The sequence below is a fragment of the Diabrotica undecimpunctata genome, chromosome 1 (genome assembly GCF_040954645.1).
Source record: "Diabrotica undecimpunctata isolate CICGRU chromosome 1, icDiaUnde3, whole genome shotgun sequence".
In the NCBI taxonomy this organism is placed as follows: Eukaryota; Metazoa; Arthropoda; class Insecta; order Coleoptera; family Chrysomelidae; genus Diabrotica; species Diabrotica undecimpunctata.
Genome location: NC_092803.1, coordinates 14,422,671 through 14,442,042, shown reverse-complemented (window position 1 = coordinate 14,442,042; position 19,372 = coordinate 14,422,671). Strand labels below are relative to the sequence as shown.

The 19,372-nt window shown below is 32.2% G+C and overlaps 2 protein-coding genes across 3 annotated transcripts in view; one reads left to right on the top strand and one right to left on the bottom strand.

Moving 5' to 3' along the window:
- rdgC (retinal degeneration C) overlaps nucleotides 1-19,372 on the bottom strand; it is a 445,875-nt gene that overhangs the window by 401,225 nt on the left and 25,278 nt on the right. The gene's annotated exons all lie outside the window — the stretch shown is intronic.
- On the top strand, nucleotides 2,303-13,850 carry LOC140445065 (uncharacterized). The gene is made up of 3 exons (XM_072536859.1): nucleotides 2,303-2,508; nucleotides 6,861-7,123; nucleotides 13,600-13,850. Exons 1-3 carry the CDS (start codon nucleotides 2,460-2,462, stop codon nucleotides 13,810-13,812), a joined length of 525 nt encoding a protein of 174 aa, XP_072392960.1. The 5' UTR covers nucleotides 2,303-2,459; the 3' UTR covers nucleotides 13,813-13,850.

The following is a 19,372-nucleotide window of genomic DNA, read 5'->3' as shown; positions in this document are numbered from 1 at the left end:
CCGTGCTTGTATTTCTTGACTAATGTTGTTGTTGTCATTTATTATTGAGGCTAGGTAGGGAAAACAGGAGGTATATTTGAAGGTATGGTTGTCTACCTTCAGATTCTCATGTTGATTCGATTTTGTGCACTCCATATTATTTGTTTTGCTTTCATTTATATATATATATATATATATATATATATATATATATATATATATATATATATATATATATAGACCAAACGTAGCAGTTTCTCGTTTCCGTTCTATAACTTTTTCGCTTAATACTCTTTTTGCGGCTTATTATGGCAACATCATCCAGATATGCGCATATTTGCATTGATCTTGTATTAATACAGCCGTTTATATCCAGTTTTCTAACAACAGCTTCTAAAGTTAGATTAAAAAGTGTTGTTGATAAGGCATTTCTTTTTCTAACTCCATTTTCAATATTAAAGGCCTGCGTTATATCTCCATCTATTCTCACCATAGCTTTGGAACCCTCCAGTGTCATTCGTATAAGTTTAACCAACTTATTGGGTATTCCTAACATAGATAGTTGCTTTAACATCATTTCTCGATCTACTCCATCAAAGGCCTGTTTGAAATCGATATGCAAGTTGTAAATAGATATGTTATATTCAACACATTTTTCATATATACCTCTTAACATATGTATTTGGTCTATAGTTCACCTCTTTAGTCTGAAGCCACATTGGTATTCACCAAGCATCTCCTAAATCGATTCCAGGCGGCTGTATATATAATTCCTGATATGAATATCTTGTATACGACATTTAAAACTCTTATGCCCCTAAAATTTTTGCAGTCGTTTTTCTCCCCCTTTGTACATAGGAAGCATGATTCCTACTTTTCAATCTTCTGGGATGACTTCTAGTGTCTATATGTGGTCGATTAGTTTATGGATATGCCTTCATAGCACATGTCCACCATTCTTTATCAGTTCTGCAGATATGCAGTAAAGCGAAAAATATTTTTACATTTTATATCAGACATGGTATCAAAATTAAAGCGGCCGTATAGTCGTGCAAGATGTGGAGAAGAAACGCATCTTCTATGTCTTCGTCTTCTTCATCATCAATAAAGGCACCTACATTTAATATCGCCTCCATCTCCAAAATTAAAAATTGTTCAAAAAGATATTTGTTATTTACTTTGAATATCAAAAATAGGGTTAAGTGACAAGGACAAGATTGGCACTGACAACTTATTAGTTTTTCACTAATTCGATGAGGGCAACACCATCGTTACGTTTTGTGCAGAACTTTAACTCTTAATTTAACGTTTATCTTCTTTGATACGCCAGTTCTTTACGTATAGGGAGATACGTTACGTTAGGCAGTTACAAAAACTCCCTAATGTAATAATGTACAAAGTGGTCCATTTAAAATACCAAACTTGTTCATTTCCGGTATAACCGGAAGTAGCATGCCTGTCACAATATTTTCTATAAGTTGTGAGATTTTGACATCTTACCATTTTAAAAATGAAATCGCTGAAAATAAAGAGGTAACAGCGACTCTGTCATCAACATCAATGATCCAAAACATCACAACTCGTTTAATTCTCTGCCAATCGTGAGTTAATAATCAACATAAATGAAGAAATATTATCTATTAAATTTCATCATCATCAGTGGCATTATAGCTCGTTATGAGCTGTAATGCCACTGCTCTTCAAAACAATCTTCCATTCGCCCCTGTCTCTGGCAACTCTTCTCCATGCTTTACCTCCGATGGATTTTAGACAATCCTCTATGTTATCTCGATACCTAAGTTTTGGTCTTCCTCTGGCTCGTCTTCCCACTGGTCCTCTTCGGTCGAAAATTTTTCTGATCGTTGCATCTTCATCTCGCCTAATTACATGTCCTACCCATCGAAGACGTGCTAATTTAATATATTTTACAACGTCAGGTTCCCCAAAACTTCTATATAACTCAAAGTTGTAGCGCCTATGCCACAAACCCTATGGATTCCTCCATATATTTTTTTTAGAATTTTTCTCTCGAAACTTTTAAGCAATTCTTGGTCGTTCTGTGTAAGTGACCACGTTTCAGACCCGTATGATAATACTGGCCTTATCAGTGTTATTAGTGTTAGTGTTTTATATATGGACCTATTAAATTTTTTCCGTGATTTTGCTTATTTAGTGAAATATTCCTAATCAGGCTGAAAATATAGCGATTAACATCTCATATCCTCTTTGTACCACCCGCCCATGAAATGTACTATGATCAACAGAACTATCTTTTTGTTTTTTTGAATCAAAGGTCGCCTCTTTCTTAGTTTTGACATTGAATTAGATATGTGTCATGCTTAGTAAACTCTACATGCCTAATCTAAAAGTGATAACAAATAACAACCGTCCGTCGTGAATATAAAAATAGCACTGTTTATTGCCACTTGTTTTGTTGATACCAAACAGATTCGTAGTGTTTATATTAGATTCTATTATACATGGCGTACAAACTGTTATGTGTTGCGGTTGCAGTGGCCTCTATTGCAGGTAAGATTAATTGTAAGGAGCAGTAATAAGTTTTCGCAAAGTTGGAACTTAAGTTTAATGAGTATTTTGTGGTGTTTCGTCATTACTAGCAATACAAACCCTATTCAGACAACTAAATTGTAAGCTCAGAAGGATATTTGATGTCGACCTGACGCAAATTACTTTATCTTAAGTTGGCTGTTCAGAGTTGACAGAATTGTTGATTGTCAGTTCTCTAACATCTGTTTAATTTAAAAACTTTCATATTTTCATAACAATAAACATTGTTGTCAATAATCTTATAATTAAACAGAGTACAGCTCTGAAATAAAAAAACTCAATTAAAGATAAGTTAATTTAATAATTTCTTAAAGTGTCTCAAAAATTAATCAATGAAAATAAATCAAATATGAGCTATATTCTCGTAAGAAAACGTAAAGCTTTTTATTTTTGCCTAAAATATGGTACATAAAAGAATGACACATAACATTCTTTTAATCGCAGAAAAATACATTACTTTTAATATATATAATGGCTATACACCCCAGCGTGGAGTTGAACCGCGGATACTTTCTAGATCCTATTTCTTGGGTAGGTCAGTCCCTTTTGTTTATGTTATCTTCTTGGCGATATCTCTCCATTTTCTCCTGTCTTTAGTTTTTCCTCTCCATTCTCTGACTCCTGCCATTGGAAGGTATTCTTCAACTTCTTGCAGCCACTTTGATCTTTTTCTTCCCCTTCTCTTTCTTCCTCCTGGATTCCATTCTATCATTGCAAATGTGACCTAATCATCTAACTCTGCATTGCTTTATTTTATTCACGATGTCTTCTTTATCTTTTTTTACCATCGTCATTGTTTCTCCGGCATATAATAATATTGGCCTAATTATGGTGTTATAAATGTTCATCTTAGTTTTCTTAGTCAGTGTTTTGCTTTTTAAGTAATCTTTTGTTTGCAAAGTAAGCTTTATTCGCTGCTAATATTTTTTCTTTTATTTCGGACTTCCTTTTTCCGGGTTTGCTTATTGTAACTCCTAGGTATTTGAAATATTCTACTTCTTCAAACTCAGATTTCTCCTATTTTTATTTTTTCTTTCATTGGCTTTTTCCCCAATTTTAATATTTTTGTCTTTTTTTGATTTAATCTTAGTCCCATTACCTCTTCTTTCTCTTTTATTTCTTCTAGCATTTCTTTCATTATTTTCCTGTTCTTTGCAATAATAGCAATATCGTCTGCATATGCGATTATTTGACCACCTCTTGTTCTTAGATTTCCTTTATTTAAATTTCGTAGTATACATTCTAAGGCTAGATTAAATAGCGTTGTTGATAAGGCATCTCTTTGTTTCATCCCTTTATTTAAACTGAATTCCTCTGTCTCTCCTCTTTGTGAATTTATGCTAGATTTTGTAATTCTCATTGTCATTTCTATTAATTTTCAGAGTTTATATGCAATTTTTAATTTTTTAAGTGCTATCAATAATCCTTTCCTTTTAATTTAGTCAAATGCCTGTTAAAAGTCTATGAATAACATTTCCAATTTTAATTTATATTCTTTTGCTTTTTCCATTATTTGTTTTATTGTGTGTATTGCATCTATTGTAGATTTTCCTTCTGCGTATCCACATTGGTACTGTCCCACTGTCTTCTTAGTGATATTTGATAACCTCCTTTTTATTATTGATGTCAATAGTTTAATGTTGTATTTAGTAACGTTATTCCTCTATAATTTTCACAAATTTGTTGCTCTCCCTTTTTATGTATTGTTATGATCTGTCCTACCTCCCAGTTCCCTGGCATTTTCTCTTCTTTTCATGTATTTTTCAATAGTGCCAGTATTTATCCTCTCAACTCCCTTCCTCCGTATTTTATTAGTTCCATATTAATTCCATCTTTATCAGAGGCTTTTCCATTTTTGCTTCTCTGTATTACTTCCTCCAATTCCTTTAATGTTGGTTCTTTTGAAATTTCGATGTCTAGTTTATCTATTTCATCTGCTTCTTCTTCGGGTACCGTTTCCTCCTCGTTATTCATTTCTTCTCCTGTTGTTTCCTCCGTTAAGAGCTCTCTGTAGTAATCCCTCTATACTTGCTTGTATTATTGATCCTCTATTATCAGTATTCCCTGTTTATTTTTTATTTCGTTTCTTTTGTCTTTGTATTTTTTGTTTTGTTCTTTAATCTCTTTTTGAAAATTTTTCGTATTTCTGTTTGTTCTTTCCTGCTCTATTTCCTGCATTTTTTGTGTACCCATCTTCTTTTATTTTGCCTTATCACCTTCTTAGCATTCTTTCTTAATTTTTCATATGCTTCTCTGTCTTCTTGTTTATCTGTTTTTAGATTTAGCCATTTAATTCTGGCTTGCACTTTTTTTCCTGTTATTTCTCTACATTCTTGGTTAAACCATCATTTTTTTTTACCCTGACTTTTACCTACCTGCATATTTGCACCTTCTTCTATTGATTTTTTGATCATCTCCCATTCTGTCTTTATATCTTCTGCTTTATATTTCTCTTTTATTTGAACGTTACTGCCTCTTCATATTTTTTTCTTACTTCTTCATTACTCATTTTATTGACTTTCCACTTTTTATGTTGGTTTTTCTGTGTTGTTGTTGTTGTATGAATCTGCACACGCACCTCTAAACGTTCTTGCATCTTTTATTGACGATTGTTTTCGTTTATTAATTAATATGTGATCAATTTGACTGTATGTTTTCTAATTTAGTGACCTCCATGTTACCTTATGTATTTTAGGGTGTTCAAATTTTGTTGAGCTTATTAAAAAACTTGTACTAGTTGCTAGGTTACATAGTCTTTGCTCATTGTGATTCATGTTTTCGTGTATTGTATACTTTTCTGCAATTTGTTGTAAAAAGTCCTCTTTTCCAATCTGTGCATTGAGGTCTCCTTGTACAAATATGACATCTTCTTTGGGTATTTTTTCTATCTCCTCTTTGACCCTGTCATAAAAGATTTATTTTTCGTCTGCATTGGTTGTTTCTGTAAGGGCATATATAAGTTCAACACTGATATATTAAATGGTTTGTTGTTGACTCTAACATAGGCCATCCTTTCGCATATTGGCTTGAAATTTATAATTTTCTCTCTTAGGTGCCCTAGCATCATGAATCTCACCCCTTTTTGCCCTTGCTTCTTTCCTCCTGAATATAACATTATAAGTCTTGTTTATCAATCTGTCCTTCTCTCTCCCAACGTAATTCTTGCATTGCTGCAATATCTATTTTATATTTTTTGAGTTCTTTTCCTATTTCTAACATTTTTCCTGGAGCTAGCATAGTTCTTATGTTCCATGTGCTTATTTTCAACTCATTGTTTTATTTGGCCTGTTTTCTTCGCCTTTAATTTTTGTTTTCTTGTCTGTCTTTCTTTATTTCACTTTTGTTATTCCTGAGTTTATCTGCCGTAATTTCCTGTTTTTTTGCCTCGTCCATCAACGAATAGTGTGTACTCATCCCTTGCTAGTTTTTTGAACCACCTCCAGGTAGGTCCTTCAGTTGGTTGGTGTTCCTATTCCATTTCCTTTCTCGACCATCTATTATCAGTTTGTTGCTTGAATTTGGACACGTTTACCTTTCTTTATTTGATCTTTTGCTATTCTTCGTATTTGTAATTCCTCTGTCGTTAGATCATTGTTTATAGATATATATTTTCTTCTTTCATGTCTTTCAATTTACTTCTGTTTTCCATAATTTTTGTTTTCTTTTCTTTGTTTGGCAGTTTGACTAAACATGTTTAATCTCCTGGTTTCACTTCTTCTTCTATATTTACGTTAATATTCAGTTCTTTTGTCATAAAGTTTCCCATTACTTCTTTAAGTGTTCTTCTATCTCCCGTTTCTATTTTTATTCTTTGTAATATCACATTATTTTCTTTTCTTATTCTATCCAGCTTTTCAAGGCGTCCTTTTGTATCATTCAGATCCTTTTTGATGTGTTCATTTTTTTTCCGGATTTCATACTGTACAATATTGCAATTAATTAAAAACGAAGAATGATCAACTTTTAACTTTATACAAAATATGTGAGTTTCTCGATCATAACTGAAAAATCAAAACATACCTATATACACGTCTGAATGCATATTGCTGGGAGATTAAAAACGGACTGAACCATAAAAAGTTGAATTCTTTCTTCTAAGCTAACCTAATAATTTTTGGGAAAGGGAAGTGTAGTTTTGTTCAAAATATTTGTTCCCTTAAAAATATAATAACGCTTTAGCTAAATTAGGCAAGAACCAATAAAATTTTGAGAGTGATTATGTAAATGTAAAATCGTTCCTGAGTTTACTAAATAAAGAGAGAACCGTACATGTGTGCATTAGAAATTAAATACTCTATTTTATAATATTTTAGTTGTCTCGTCCAAAAAAAGCTGCTGGGGCCACAAGTTGATACCAGAAGTAAAAGAGTTATTCCCCTACTGCAAAGACATTATTACCACCAACTCTATGTTTGAAATTGAAGGTTTGAACATTGATACCAAAGATTCTTCCGAGATACTGTGCCAGAATATAAGAAAGTGGCTAGATGAATCAAATAGCGATGTAGGCAAAATATCACAATTTAACGTTTGTATGTCACAAAGTAATGATGGACTTGAGTTTTATCAAATGAAGGTAAGTATTCAGTGAAATTAAATGCTTTGATATATTTTAGTTTTACTGAGAAAATAAAGATAGTGTTTTAGTTTTTCATTATTCATTATCAATTGATGCGTTCAATTAATCCCTTCTATTAGGGAGGCACCATAAAGGCAAGTCGCTTTAGGATGCTTTTTCCGAACTACGGTCCAAACTTATTGGCAACATGCTGTAACTTTGAAGACTATTAATGAATGCTTTAGATGCATAATTCATTAAAGATTTTCAAATAAATTTGATGTAGTATCCACCCTATTGTATATTTTTTTGTAATTAATGTGCTCGGTCACTAAGGTCACGTACACTAGGAAGATTACAAAAAAAAATGTTACAGTAAATAATATGTTATCAATGAATGGTAGCAAAATTTTATCGTACAATGAAATCATATTTTATAATGCAATGCAATCTCTAAGCAATTTTAAGGCGTAGTCTATTTGATCCGCATTACTTAGGATATCTCATTTGAAGCGATAAAATGGTCTTTTGGCTGAATATTGATGGCATTCGGTAAGTATATGATTGCCTTTGATAACTTTGACAAGAAGGTTGGTTGCTGAATGACATTAGGTAACCATTTGTTAATTTTATATGTCCCGTCTGAAGTCTTCTTGCCACAATAAGATCTCGTCAGAACAAAGCTGTAGCACAGAATAAATAACAATCAGAATGCCCACTCTCAGATGCCGCCTTTGAAGTGTATTAGCACGAGATCGCCATATTTAAAACGGAAAACACAGATAATTTGTGACAAGCTACGACAGAACCGTAATTTAAATTTTAAGAGGTTAATAATTTAGTAAATTCGAAATAATTTAAACTATTCTTCAACTAAAAGTACGACATAAAATATTGGTATTAAACCTGGTTAATTTTTTTTATTCCTGGATTAACATATTGTGCTTGGAATGTACTGAATTTAAATATTGGATAGAAAAAAGAACATTTTCTGAAAGTTATATACAATACTAGAAATAGATATATGCATATCATGGATTAGGATTTCTCATATAGTGAACATAGTCCAAATATTTTTGATAGTGTGAAGTGAACATTACCTAAGATGCAAACTTGCAGTTACACGATATAGGATGATGTTCTTCTGTTAAATATAATTGCACTGACATGATTTTAAATTGGGAATACAAATATAAGTAATTTTTAGCTGTAAAATAAATCAATAATCAACTGATAATTTTTTTAAACCCTCCTCTCTATTCGAATTGCCAAATATAGGCCTCTCCTAATTCTCGCCATTCATCTCTGTTATTTGAAAGACATTTCCACATTGGTCGTGCAGTTCTTTTAATCTCATCGCTCCAACGCATTTGCGGTCCTCCTCGTGGTCTTTTGGCTTCATATGGCCGTCAATTCCCGAATTCTTTATTCCATCGGCCATCCTTAAGACGTTCGTTATGTCCAGCCCATTTCCATTTCAGTTTAGCTGCCTGTTCGACAGCATATTTTATTTTTGTTCTATTACGAATGTCTTCATTGGTTTTATGGTCTTTGAGTGAGATACTCGGCATCTGTCGTTCCATAGCTCTCTGAGTTTTTCTGATCTTCTCCATGTTTATTTTAGTGAATGTCCAGGTTAGAGCTCCATATGTAAGTACAGGTAGGATACAGGAATTAAATACTTTGGTTCGCAGTCTTTGAGATATATTTTTATTTTTAAGTATGTATGAGAGTCTTCCGAATGCTGCCCATCCCATTTTTACACGTTTGCTTATTTCGGTAGTATGATTTTATTTGCTTACTGTGACGTTTTGACCCAGATATGTATATTCATCTACGTGTTCTATCTTTGTCCTTTGGATGTTTATCAACTGATAATGGAATTTATTAATTGAGTGGGAATTTACTAGAGATAAAAAACAAATTTTATTCATAAATGGTTTATTTTAAATTTTCACATAACTAATATACAAATACAAAGAATAAGATACTCGTCAGTATTTTGTGTATATTGCACAGTTTTTTGACTATTTTAGAAGTAAAATGAATACACGTGGAAAAAAAGTTGTTGATACAAATGTGCCGTTAAAAATTGTAAAAATACATTGTCCGAAATGAAATGAAAGTTTTTTTACTATTCAAAAGTATCCAAAAAGGTGAGAAAAATAACAATTAGTAGTTATGTAGTCAGATTTTAGAAGTTAAAATATACATTTAAAACAATTTCAAGTTTAAAAATTACAGTGAATACTTATTTTTAGTAAAATAATGTTATTAAAAGTTAAAATACAGTACATATTGAATTAAAGTTATGGCAAAAAAGTAATATGACTGACTTTGTTAAGGTCCTTAACTACATTGTTAAGGTCACAGTTTTCCGCAGCTGCAGCCTTCACTACTCCAACATATCTCAATTCCTGATCATCAACACAGATTACGCAAAACTCACAAATACTGTCTCACCGGTTTCCAAGAAAACAGCGTTTTTAAAATAATATCAAACATCTGAGAAATGAGAACTACCGCTTAAAGCTTCAAGTTTGTGAACTAGAAGATCAACTGGTAACAATGAGGAAAGAAGTTTGTTCAAATATTTCACTTGAAGAGTATAAGATATATAACTACTTTCAGATTTTGTCCATCTAGAGACTATGACACTTCTCTTAAAACTCTTAAAGTTTTTCGGACATACATTAATGTTAAAAACCGGTTAAAGTTTATTACGGGTTGGAGAATAACAATCCATGGCGTGATGGAATTGTGGGATGTACTAAAAGCTTATGATTTGAGTATCTTCTGTCTAGAAGATTGAATCAAGATGCTTTGGAAATTTTTATTTGGAAAAATGAGACAACAACACAGTAATTGTATCAACCCACTATAATTTAATTTCAAAGGGGCTTTAAGAAATTATTATGTTTAAATTCGTTAAATTTTGATACTGAAGGTGTTTCAGATGCCATATTATTAAAAATTTTTGATTTTTCTAAACGAAGTGAAGTATTTGAGTCTACAACAGCGCATACTTGCAACATCGAATTTAATTAATGTATACTGATTGTAATGGATACTGATTATAGGTTAAATGATATATTGCAACAAAATATATTAAAATATATTTGCGGTTATTTAATTGATAAAACAACTCTTTAAGTTTATACTCTGATTGTTTTATTATTCTATGCCTGTTAGGCCAAAAAAGACGGACTATCGATTCAATGTTGAATATAATGTAAAACTGAGCAGTTGGTGTCCCAGTGTTTTTGCCATAGAGTTGTGAGGTTCTAAGTCCTTAATAATTTGGATATTAACAATGAGATCAGATGATGTTGACGCAAGTTTGTCAAAATGGTTGGCAAGTTCGTTGCCTGTTATGCCAATATTTATGCGTGGTATTTTGAAAGTGATAAGTTGGTAATGACCATGGATCTTTTGGACGATAGGTTGATCACTGAATACATTTTAGATAAATTGGATTGAGGTTAGAGAGTCTGTGCATATAGCAACTTAATTATTTGTTGATGAAATGTTATTTGATATATTTAAGGATACTAAATAATTCGCCAGTATACACGCTGCAAAAGAAAGAGATAAGGGAAGACGTGATAGGAGTATGTGACGTTGTAATATGTATAATTTTTAAATTTATTTTATTAGGGAAATTATTAAAATAAAATTTAAATTTTTATAAAATTCTATACATTGTAACAATTTTTTAGGTATTGGTATATAACTTGAGCCCTAAGAATCTAGTTCTACGTTCCCTATCTTGCTAAAATGTGTTGCGGTCAAACGGTGCATTAGCCATTTTTTAAACTTGAAATCGGGCAAACGGTTTCAAAAATATTTATTATAATTTCTTCTACAATTTTCAATCGTGTTACATCCCAAATTAAGCCTTGGCCTGCTATAATTTCTGCCTCCAATATATGCGGAACCTGCGAAAAGAAGAAATAGGCCTTGTTGCCCTTTATTATTATTTTTTTAATTTCGGCTTTTTTTTTTGTTCCTTTCTTTTTGACTCCTAAACACGTGAAGCTTTTTACTAATTCGTCATCCTACTTTGTCCTTTACTATGATTTGATTTCTGGCTTTTTTTTAATATTATTTACTAATTAATTTACTATTAGAATTGAACCCTAACAAACGTATCCTAACAAACATAGATGCAGATACAGACTAAAATCAAGAAAGCGCTTCCTTAAAGTCTTGCTAGATGAACCACCAGCGAGTCTTTAAAAAGAAACTCCACAACATGGCATTTCAAGCGAACTGTTTGACGTGACGCATGCTGGAATGTTTAAAAATTAACATAGCACCGACCAAGTCAAAATTTATCAAATGGGAACTGCTGACAGAAATTACAACAAGTGAGACTACAGAGCAATACAGTCCACATCTACAGTCCAATGCTGTGCTCAAAAACTATAGATTTTCACATATGAGAAAGCAAAAGTAATTGACCCTTAATATGTTGAGTGACTCTATGATTACCATGTACAACCCATCTGTTACATCAATAATATTACTATACTTTTTCGCCTAATGCGCCATCAAAAAGAAGTCACCTGAGGTACTCAGGTATGTTATGTTATTACAACCGCCATATAGATTGCTTTTACTTCAGTTTGAGCTACCACAAGTTTTTCTAATGAGAGTTGAATAACTTAAAACATGTAGACCAATAGTGAAGCTCGAATTGAAAAGAAATGCAATCGTCTACTTTCATTTGAACATCTTTTCTCTGTGTAAAGAGTGCAAAATATGGTGTTTTTCAATGGTAAATTAAAATAAATAAAGTTAAATAAAATAAACCGAAACTTTAATGAATGTCCACTCAGGGTTTATTTGAGAGCTGGGTCGTGGATAAGTGAATGACAAGGGGGTTGGATTGGGGTAACTACAAAAGGAGTAATCAGATAAATCTCCTGGAACAAACAACATACAAGAAGGTTCTCAAGCTATTTAAAATGGACGCCGCTTTGAAGAATCTTCCTGCTGGATGAATGAAAGGGCTCTTCCTTCCAAAAAAACACAAAAGAGGTTAGAAACTTTTTTAAAAGACATAACAAATTGGTTTAGGACAAAATTAAATATTTATTGCTGTCTCACCACAAATAGCTACAAATATAAATAAATAACAATAAAATACAAAATATCAAAAATAAACTTACTATGCTATATCCGTTTACAAACGATTGAAGTTGGAGTTACTACAAAACTTATAATTGTTACTGGGCGACAATTTGTAACGGAAAAAAGTAGAAATGAAAAATAGCTTTTTAAATGAAACTATGCATAGAGGTTAACCTTTTTCTAAAAAAACAAACCAAAAAAGGATCTCTTATGATTAGATATTTACCAAATGTCAAAAAAAATAAAGCTAGCTGTCAGATGTCAACACTAAATTTTAAAACTGAGAACAATTAATATGACAGCTAAACCACACACTATCATCTACAATTTTAATTGTTACAATTTTTGAAACTGTTATAAAAGCAATTATTATTAGAAAATGTTTATTTTCCTTTAAAACTCAACACAAAGAGTTAACTGGATTTCACTAAAATTTCTTTAAAATTTCTGGGGGTGGAAACTGGACTTACACTCTCCACCACAGGAACAAATTTATCTCCAAATTGCAGAAATATTCTGAAACGGCTTTTTAGGACAAACAAATTGAGGCTGGGACGCAAATTTTAGACTTGGCTTCTTAAAAAACTGGAACACATGTGGGTGGGTACCTTTCAAATCTGTTGGAAACGCTGCAAATCTCTTAGATACAAATTTCTTGGATGAGAGATGACATAAAACAAAAACAGTCATTACTCTTAGTAGAACTGACACATTACATTGAATATAAATCATTTTTTTTTTCAACAAATTTGCCGGTTCTTGACGCCGACACTCACAGCGTCTTGACTGTTCAAAGATTCTTCCAGACCTTATAACTGCACTATTAACTGCTCACCAAACTACCTATTTTCCAAAACATAAGACGAAAAACGAAAAAACATTACAAATTTGACGAAAAATTTGGACTAACCTGAAACCAACTACCCCTGACAGCGGCCTCAGTGAAAGTGATGTAATTATCTTAGAGTGATGTAAAATTCATTCGCCCATCTCGGTAAAAACCAAACGTATAAACGGGAATATTTATTTAACGCGTAATATCCTAAGTGGCTCTTAATCAAAGAAACCAAAGAAATATGCATCTGTGATATATAAACAAACTCTAAAATGTGTTTATTATCGACCTCGGCGAGGCAAAAAGATTTAACTTTTACGATAGGAAACAGAAATACAATGAAAATATTCTTGGGTGTTTTAATACATACGGGGTGATTTCAATATATACCCAAGAATTTAAAAATGCTACAATATATCTCATATATATTCCATTTCATGTAACATTCTCTGTAATAGTTTTCTAAAAAAAACTATAAAAAATCTGAAATTATTATAATAACTGTATTTTTTTGTCTTTTTAGAAAGTTTTCGAGTGCCTTCGGATCCTTAACAATCCAGTCTTCGAGAAAAACGCCAAAGAAATCGTGTACGACCACATCGCAGATAGAAGAATCTTCAGATCTGTAATGAATTATTTAAACCAAGAGAAGACTGAAGAGAACCAAAAATCTGTGAATGATTTTCTAGGTTGTATCAATTTCCAACCAGATAGTGTGTTCAATCGTCATAATTAAGCATGTTCATATTTATATTATATTTTTTCATTATTTAACTTAGTTTTTTTATATGTACCTACTGCTAGATATTTTTATTAAAAATAGTGTTTGTCGCTACATGAGATTTATTTGTTGAAAATGATTTTTAATTTCACTATTTGAATTATTGATTATTATTTGTATTAGAAATATCATGATACTTTAGTCATCAGAGACAATATGCCGCTTAACCTCTAAGAATCATATGAACAAGAAGAAACTTGCTGAGAATGATAATTTTGAGACCCCAAAAAGATGCAAAAGAGTTTACCATATCGTACCCTCCTAGCTTCCGCATAGAAGCCCCCCTCATAGAGGGGGACGGAAGAATTTCTACTAAGAAACAAAAAGAGACGAAGTCAATATAAAACCCCACCGAAATATTATAAAGATGAGAACGGATATTTAGTAGGAGGATTAGACGAAAAACTGGGCAGATGGGAGATATTTTAAAAGTGGATTAAACAATGATGAAGAACAATACCTTCAAATGCAGCAGCCACTAGAAGAAACAATAAACCGGAATAGCAATGATGAAGTACCAACAAAAGGAGAAATAATAGACATAATAAAGAATCTTGAATATGTTGCCTGTGTAAGTCCATTTCAAATAGGTAAAAGAAATAATAATAAGACTTACAATCTATTTATTTTACCACCAACGACCGGTTTCGCATACTATAATTTGCTATGCATCTTCAGGTCTGAAGATACATGTTAAACTAAATGCTGGAATTATAAAAACCCGTATCAGGGTGCTGTCTGTTAAAGAAAATACAGCAATTATGCCAATATTATATGTGGAATATGTCTGTGATTATTAAATATGACAAAATTGATTAAAACAGACAAAGCAAAAATAAGTGACACAAAACAATCTAGTAAATTGAAATTAAATAAATAACTAATAAATACTACTTACATGCCAATACAAGGATTATTATTTAGTGTTTTAGAAAACATAGTTCAAACTTTCCTGGTAAACTGGTGACGGTTCAGTCATCACCGGTTTTATTGTAACTATTTATAAATAAACTAGGAAGTAGGTATTGTGTAGATTATTTGTTGAAATGAATGTGATGAATAAAACCGAGTAAACCAGCTGACCACCAAAAAAGCTATGGACCAATTGCTCTACTGTCTATAATGTATAAACTACTCGAAAGACTAAGTTTTAACAGAATAAGTCCAACAATCCTCAAAGCTATACCAATTGAGCAAGCAGGTTTTAGACCAAATCGAGGTTACACAGACAGGTATTATTTCTCTCTACTTATATATAAGTCGGCTTTCAAAGAAAACTAAAGAGTTCTGCTGCGTTTATAGATCTCTCAGCAGCTTTCGACATCGTCTGGCGAGAAGGAATGATTTATAAAATCTTCTGATATTCCTTGCAAATTCACCGCTAGATTATTAGAAAATATGTTCACCGACAAAGTATTTCAAGTAACTATAGGATCTGAAGTAAGCACCCACATAAAACTCAAAAATGGTCTGCCACAAGGCTCGGTACTCGCACCACTGCTTTTTAGCCTTTACATCTCAGACACAAAAGAGTATAAAGATTGGACTTACTCGCAATGGGATTTAATAAAATGGAGTGATGAGTCCAGATTTGATGTGTGTGTTGGAAACAGTAGGAGTCGCGTCATTTACAGGAAAAATGAATCTTTTCATCCCGTCTGTCTGAAGAGAAAAGTCAAATTTCCTGCATATGTCATGATCTGGGGCAGCATGTCGTCTAAAGGTGTGGAAAAGTTATATTTTATCGATGGGAGTGTAAACACGGACAAATATTTAAATATTTTAGAAGAATCGCTTTTACCTATTATAGAACACCGTTTAATATCAGCGGAAGATTTTGTCTTCCAACAGGACGGCGCAGGTTGTCATACCTGAAAAAAGAGTTTAAAATGGATTGAAGACCATAGCATAAAAGGGCTTTTACCACTTCTGGAAAGGGTTTCTACTAGTCCCGACTTGTCTCCGATAGAGACTTTGGGGCGCAAAATGAAAAAAGCTTTGAGAAAACATCCTCCAGGTTCGTCAACGAATTGAAGGAAAAATTGAAGGAAAGAAGAAATATGGGACTCGTTTACATTAAACTTTTGTCAGAACTTGGTAAAAACTCTGCCTCGAATAATTGTGGATGTCATTAAAAATAAATAGGATGTAACGTTTACATTACGTTATAAAATATTTTTTATAATTAGGAAATTCAAAAATGTTGTTAGATACATTAAAACTTCTAAAATATACGCTGCGCTTTAAAAATTAACTTTCTTATCAATCTAACGTTGGGCCACCTGATATAGGGGCTCGTATAGTACATAGATGCAAGAATCCTGGAATGGGTATCGTTAATAAATGGAAGATGTACATTAAGCATAGTTACAAGTACGACCAGTTTATAACAGACGGCTTCCAAAAAAAGTACTTGCGACGCATATTTCTGAGATTTTTTTATCAAATATAAAGTGGTCGTGAAATTGTTGCCGTTAAGTTACCAATGACAAAGGAAAATCCTTTCTTCTTTAATAAATAATTATAGAAGAATCATAATCTACATCGTATAACCAAAAATATACTCGTTTTTTTTTTAATATATAATTTACTTGTAGAATTAAATATTTAAATAAAAAAGAGATAGCTAAGACTACCAAACGAACGATCCTACTTTGTAGCCTACATTTCTTCCAACAAAAAGTAGACTCGAACTCATAAAGGATATCGTAAAAGTCAGAACAAACGTTGATAAAACTTTAATTTGTCGTTTGATTCCATTCACTCAAACCCAAAGTGGCATCGATCCTTTTCGGCAACATATGCAGCCAAACTCGCTACAGCTTTATTTTGCTTCTTTAGTCACTTTTCTAGCAGCGTAACTAAGGATTTTAGGTCATTGCATCTGAATGAAAAAAAAGAACAAAGAAACTAATTGAAAGCTCTTACGATAAAACATTTTATTATGTTTTATGTTAAATTTGTAATGATTTTTAAGAAAAATTTTAAATCTACCAATGCAGTATCTTGATAAATGATTAATAGCACAAACAACGGGATATACATGGCAAGTAATATCAACAAATTCTATCTTAAATTAAAAAAATAGTAAGAAAAACTTTTTTTACACATTTTTCTCATTAATAGGCAAAATGCATGTTCAGTACATTCTGTAACTTATAAACATCCATAACAGCGATTACTGGGCCATCAAATGTTTCTTCGACCTCGAGTTAGAATATGTAAAAGCATCTATCATCTGCTCACATAATAATTTTAGAGTTACTTTGAATCTTTTTTGAACCTTTTCACTAGTATCACACGCCTTCTGTCAAAATCCTATTTAATATACTTTTATCGAATAATTCAATTAGAATAAGTATACCTTCGTGTAAATTTATTGCTTAAAGTACTCAGTTTGAAGTTGTTTGAACGACATTGGAAAATTTAGTTTAAATCCTACTGTCTTTACTGAAGCAGTCGTGTAACTAATACTCCAGTCGTCAAAAACGAAAATATCCTTCTAATCAAAAAAATTGTTTTTGGATTACATCAGGAACAAAGAACAATTGGATTTTTGTGGATTAAAGCTCACATAGGGCTTGAGCATAATGAGTATGTAGATATATTAGCTAAGAAAGCCATTGATTCTGGTGCGAAAACAGTTTATAAGCTCTGCATCCCAAATTTATTTGTAACAATCAAGAATATTGTAAACAATCGGTGGAAACAAGAATATCATGAATACAGTCAACACTCTAAATCACAATATGTACTCATACAACCCTCAATCCCGAGTGAATTTTGGTTTAAAAATTACTCTGTTCCACGTAGATTCATTACATCTATTATCAGAATGAAATCAGGGTCCTGATTCTAATTGAGATTTCGACTCAAAACATGTCGAAATTAATATGGCGACGTCGAAATGCGACTTTGCGAACCTTGTGGATTTCAGCTGAACTAACCAAACGACGTCACTAGTTTTCGACTTATCGAAATTAATTTCAACTTCAAGAAAGTGGTTGAAATTTCATTTCGAGTCGAAATTAATCTCTGACATGACTGACTGGACTGGGAGAAGTGAACTTAGGTTCAGTTTAAGTAGGCGGTGTTTTGATCCTTGCAAGGAAAACTGAGGCAAAAAGTATCAATATGGCTGTGTTTTACGGACATTTGCTAGTTTTGGAGGAATTAGAGTGGTTAGATATCCGACGTTCATAACGGAGGATAAGAAGAATGTTACGGGATACTTAAAATTCTTTTTCACTAAGTGATGCTCAATTTAGGCAGCAATTCCGGCTTAATAAACAAGCTGCAAATTATTTAATATTATTAACCATATTTGGAAGAAGGTGTTTATGCCTCTAGGATACCCAAAATGTTTAGGGTTAGTATTACTAAGCTGCAGTAAATTTAAAAATATATTAGAATATAACCACTAAGTCAAATCTTAGTGGTTATAACTTAAGGATCTCCCACATCTCGCCTTTTTTTTTCTTGCCATCTTTTCTTTCAATTTAAAATATAATTGAGAATGGCCAATATTTATGATTTAACAACTCAAACAAGAAAAAAAAAGACGTTCACGTAACGTAAACAAAACATTCAACAAGCGTAGTGCAGCCAATAAACAACAGGGCCAACCCAAATTTTCAGCAGTGTCAAAATGATAAAGTAAATATCCCCAGTTTTAACTACAATCGAAATGAATGAGAATCGCTAGCGATTGCGACTGTCATGGCGTAGTCGCTTTTAAATTTCGACATCGAAATGAAATAGAATCAGGGCCCATGACACGCATGTTATACGGCTCATCTGGCAAAACTTAAAATTGTAAATTCCAATTTATGCGAAGTTTGTCAAGAAGAGACAGGGTGAGAAATATAGACGTCAGTCTACATACACTTGTTTTATAAAATCTTCTTTATCTACTTCTTGGAGATCTTTCGATCTGTTTAATTCTGCAGCTGCCTCTGGTTAATTTCCTGGGAGGTAGATTGCCAACTATCCCTCCATCGTTCTGAAGCTATTTTCTTGTGACATTTTAAATTAATTACTATTTAAATGGGAATAAGCCACAATTAAAGGTTAAAATACATTTATTGACGTTTCAATTTCCACTTCGGAAATCGTTCTCAAAATACAAACATTAGTAAATTAAACAAAAAATTTGTTTAATTTACTAATGTTTGTATTTTGAGAACGATTTCCGAAGTGGAAATTGAAACGTCAATAAACGTATTTTAACCTTATATTCTGACTAACGAAAACAGAATGTTGGCTGTGTGTAAGAAAGCTTTCATGGAAGTTTTGAGTATAACAAGGAGACGAATTGATAGAGTTACAAAAAATGTCTATAAAACTTCCCTTAACTTCCCTTCCTGCAATAGAAAATCGAGATGACGATAGAAAGCTGGAAAGTACATGTTGAAAAAAAATGCTGTTATGGATTTTATTAACAAATTCCGCGTAATTGAATCTCATTATTCGCGGGGACAAAGCCATCGGTTATATCTGGATTCTTCTTTGAATA